The 2370-nt window shown below is 51.3% G+C and overlaps 1 protein-coding gene across 6 annotated transcripts; it reads left to right on the forward strand.

The window, feature by feature from the left end:
* Positions 1 to 122: 122 nt before the first annotated feature.
* AIF1 (allograft inflammatory factor 1) lies at positions 123 to 1953 on the forward strand. 6 transcript variants are annotated; one of them, XM_011944690.1, is made up of 7 exons: positions 172 to 275; positions 456 to 517; positions 605 to 671; positions 1039 to 1080; positions 1282 to 1444; positions 1603 to 1607; positions 1754 to 1788. In XM_011944690.1, the coding sequence occupies exons 1-7, from the start codon at positions 251 to 253 to the stop codon at positions 1759 to 1761; spliced, it is 372 nt and encodes a 123-aa protein (XP_011800080.1). In that variant the 5' UTR covers positions 172 to 250; the 3' UTR covers positions 1762 to 1788. The 6 variants fall into 6 exon arrangements, with proteins under 6 accessions (XP_011800077.1, XP_011800079.1, XP_011800082.1 ...); XM_011944687.1 differs by lacking the exon at positions 1603 to 1607 and having other exon boundaries at positions 123 to 275; positions 1754 to 1953; XM_011944692.1 differs by lacking the exon at positions 1603 to 1607 and having other exon boundaries at positions 141 to 214; positions 1754 to 1953.
* Positions 1954 to 2370: the final 417 nt, after the last annotated feature.

Consider the following 2370-nt stretch of genomic DNA (forward strand, 5'->3'; position numbering starts at 1 on the left):
ACCGCGCCCGGCCGAGAATGTTATTTTCTAATCTGCATTTCATGCCGGGCTCCCCCTCCTTCCTGGGGCGCTAATGTCAGCAGAACCTGATGGGGAAGTGAGGTCTGGGGGGCAGAGGAGGAAGGAATGAGGGGAAAGGGGAAGTTTGGGAGGAAGGCTTCTGAGAAGACTGGTGGGAGAGAAGGAGAGCCTGCAGACAGAGGCCTCCAGCTTGGTCTGTCTCCCCACCTCCACCAGCATCTGCTGAGCTATGAGCCAAAACAGGGATTTACAGGGTAGGGAGGGTGGGATAGGCAGTGGCGTTAGATTGGAGGAAGGAGATGGACAGACCTGGGCTGTGGGCTAGGAGGGCAGTCAGCTGGCCTAGGCAGGCCAACTGTGATGTCCCTGGGCTGTTGTCAGGGTAAGGAGAGGAAGGGAGGGATGAAGGCTGATTAATCTTTTCCCCCCAACAGGAGGAAAAGCTTTCGGACTGCTGAAGGCCCAGCAGGAAGAGAGGCTGGATGAGATCAACAAGGTAGAAGGAAGAACTAAGGGGGCAGAGCCTGGGGGATGGGGTATGCATGGGGAGGGCCTACCCTGGCTCTTACTTTCCCCTCCGTAGCAATTTCTAGATGATCCCAAATACAGTAGTGATGAGGATCTGCCCTCCAAACTGAAAGGCTTCAAAGGTGAGGGGGAAACTGTAGGAGGTGGAGGCGGGGCTGGGGGTAGGAGGGTTAGGATTTCCACAAGAACAGGGCAGGAACAGCAGAGACACAAAGTTTACTTTTGTGGTAGCTAGAGGGGAACCTGCCTTTATTGCCCTCCTGCCACACTGCAGTCTCTTTCCCGGGCCAGCCTCTCTTAGCATCCCCTCTAGCTCCTTACACCCCAGCAGGGCCCCTCAACTCCCCAACCCCACTTCCTCTGCCTGCCACTTCTCCTCCTTCCACGTTGAGTGCTCCACCTAGCAGTTGGTTGGCAACCCCTTCCTCAATCTCCTGCTGAAAACCCTCCAGTCAGCACTTATCCCCTCTGCTCTCTCCCCTCACCCAGAGAAATATATGGAGTTTGACCTTAATGGAAATGGCGATATTGGTGAGAAACGGGTGATTTGGGGCAGGGGGGGTGGGGTGTGCAGGCCTAAGAAGACAGAGGTCTCTCCTACTTGCTCCATTCCTCATGATTTGGGAGGGGGCCCACCTACCAGAGTGGGAGGAAGGAGAATGGGGATGTGGAAGCAGAAGAAGAGAGGGAAGATCTCCCCACCTTCTCCCCATCCCCATCCTCTGCCCACAGATATCATGTCCCTGAAGCGAATGCTAGAGAAACTTGGGGTCCCCAAGACTCACCTAGAGCTAAAGAAATTAATTGGAGAGGTGTCCAGTGGCTCCGGGGAGACGTTCAGCTACCCTGACTTTCTCAGGATGATGCTGGGCAAGAGATCTGCCATCCTAAAAATGTGAGTGTCAAGTTCCAACCTCCCCTGTACTTACCTGTTTTCTCCTCCCCGATCCTTATCCTTATCCCCAGTCTCAACTTTTCTACACGTTGCTCATCATCCGTTCTTCCATCGTTAGAGGGACCCTTCCAAGGTCCGGACCCCATCCCTTTCCATAGTCCTGGTTCCCAAAAACTCCAACCCCTGCTCTTCCTCCTCCCACTTCCACCCTCACATCCCCATCCCCTTCTAGCCTTTCCTAGCACCCTATGATTTATTTCCTTGAGAGGAGTGTTCCCTGATCCCTGTGCCTCTTTCCATCTCAACCAGGATCCTGATGTATGAGGAAAAAGCGAGAGAAAAGGAAAAGCCAACAGGCCCCCCAGCCAAGAAAGCTATTTCTGAGTTGCCCTGATTTGAAGGGAAAAGGGGTGATGGGATTGAAGGGGCTTTCCAGATATGGAAACAAAAGACAAAATTGTAAGCCAGAGTCAACAAATTAAATAAATTACCCTCCTCCTCCAGATCAAGTCAGCTTAGTTTTTATTTGGGTGAATTTTTTCCTGGGTTTGGGAAGGAGAGACAGGTCTTGAGGGAAGGGCAGCAAGGATTTGGCCATATGAACAATCCATCAACAACGTTACAGTGTGTCCACTACAGCGGATGGTTTCATGCACCAAGGGCGAGTCCAGCTGTATAAGACAGCCTTAACCTCAAGGAATGCAGGCAGGACAAAAACACATGTCCAAACAAGGTACCCAGGCCCATGACAGATTTCATGAAGAGCAAGGAATACCATGAACCAATATTCTCCACCACTATAAGCTTTGTCACTTTGACAAATCACTGAGCCTCTGTGAGTCTTTTCTCTAAAAATGGGGATAAAGTGACCCATGCTATTGTGCCTGACATATCACAAGCTCTTTTTTTTTTTTTTTTTTTTTTTT

Source organism: Colobus angolensis, unplaced genomic scaffold (genome assembly GCF_000951035.1).
Source record: "Colobus angolensis palliatus isolate OR3802 unplaced genomic scaffold, Cang.pa_1.0 Scaffold236, whole genome shotgun sequence".
Taxonomy (NCBI): Eukaryota; Metazoa; Chordata; class Mammalia; order Primates; family Cercopithecidae; genus Colobus; species Colobus angolensis.

Bases quoted from the DNA above. Each gene is read 5' to 3' on its own strand.
- AIF1 (XM_011944686.1), top strand. From the start codon at position 251: ATGAGCCAAAACAGGGATTTACAGG. The intron at 276-455 runs GTAGGGAGGGTG...TCCCCCCAACAG, and splicing joins CCAAAACAGGGATTTACAGG to GAGGAAAAGCTTTCGGACTG. The intron at 672-1,038 runs GTGAGGGGGAAA...CCCCTCACCCAG, and splicing joins CAAACTGAAAGGCTTCAAAG to AGAAATATATGGAGTTTGAC.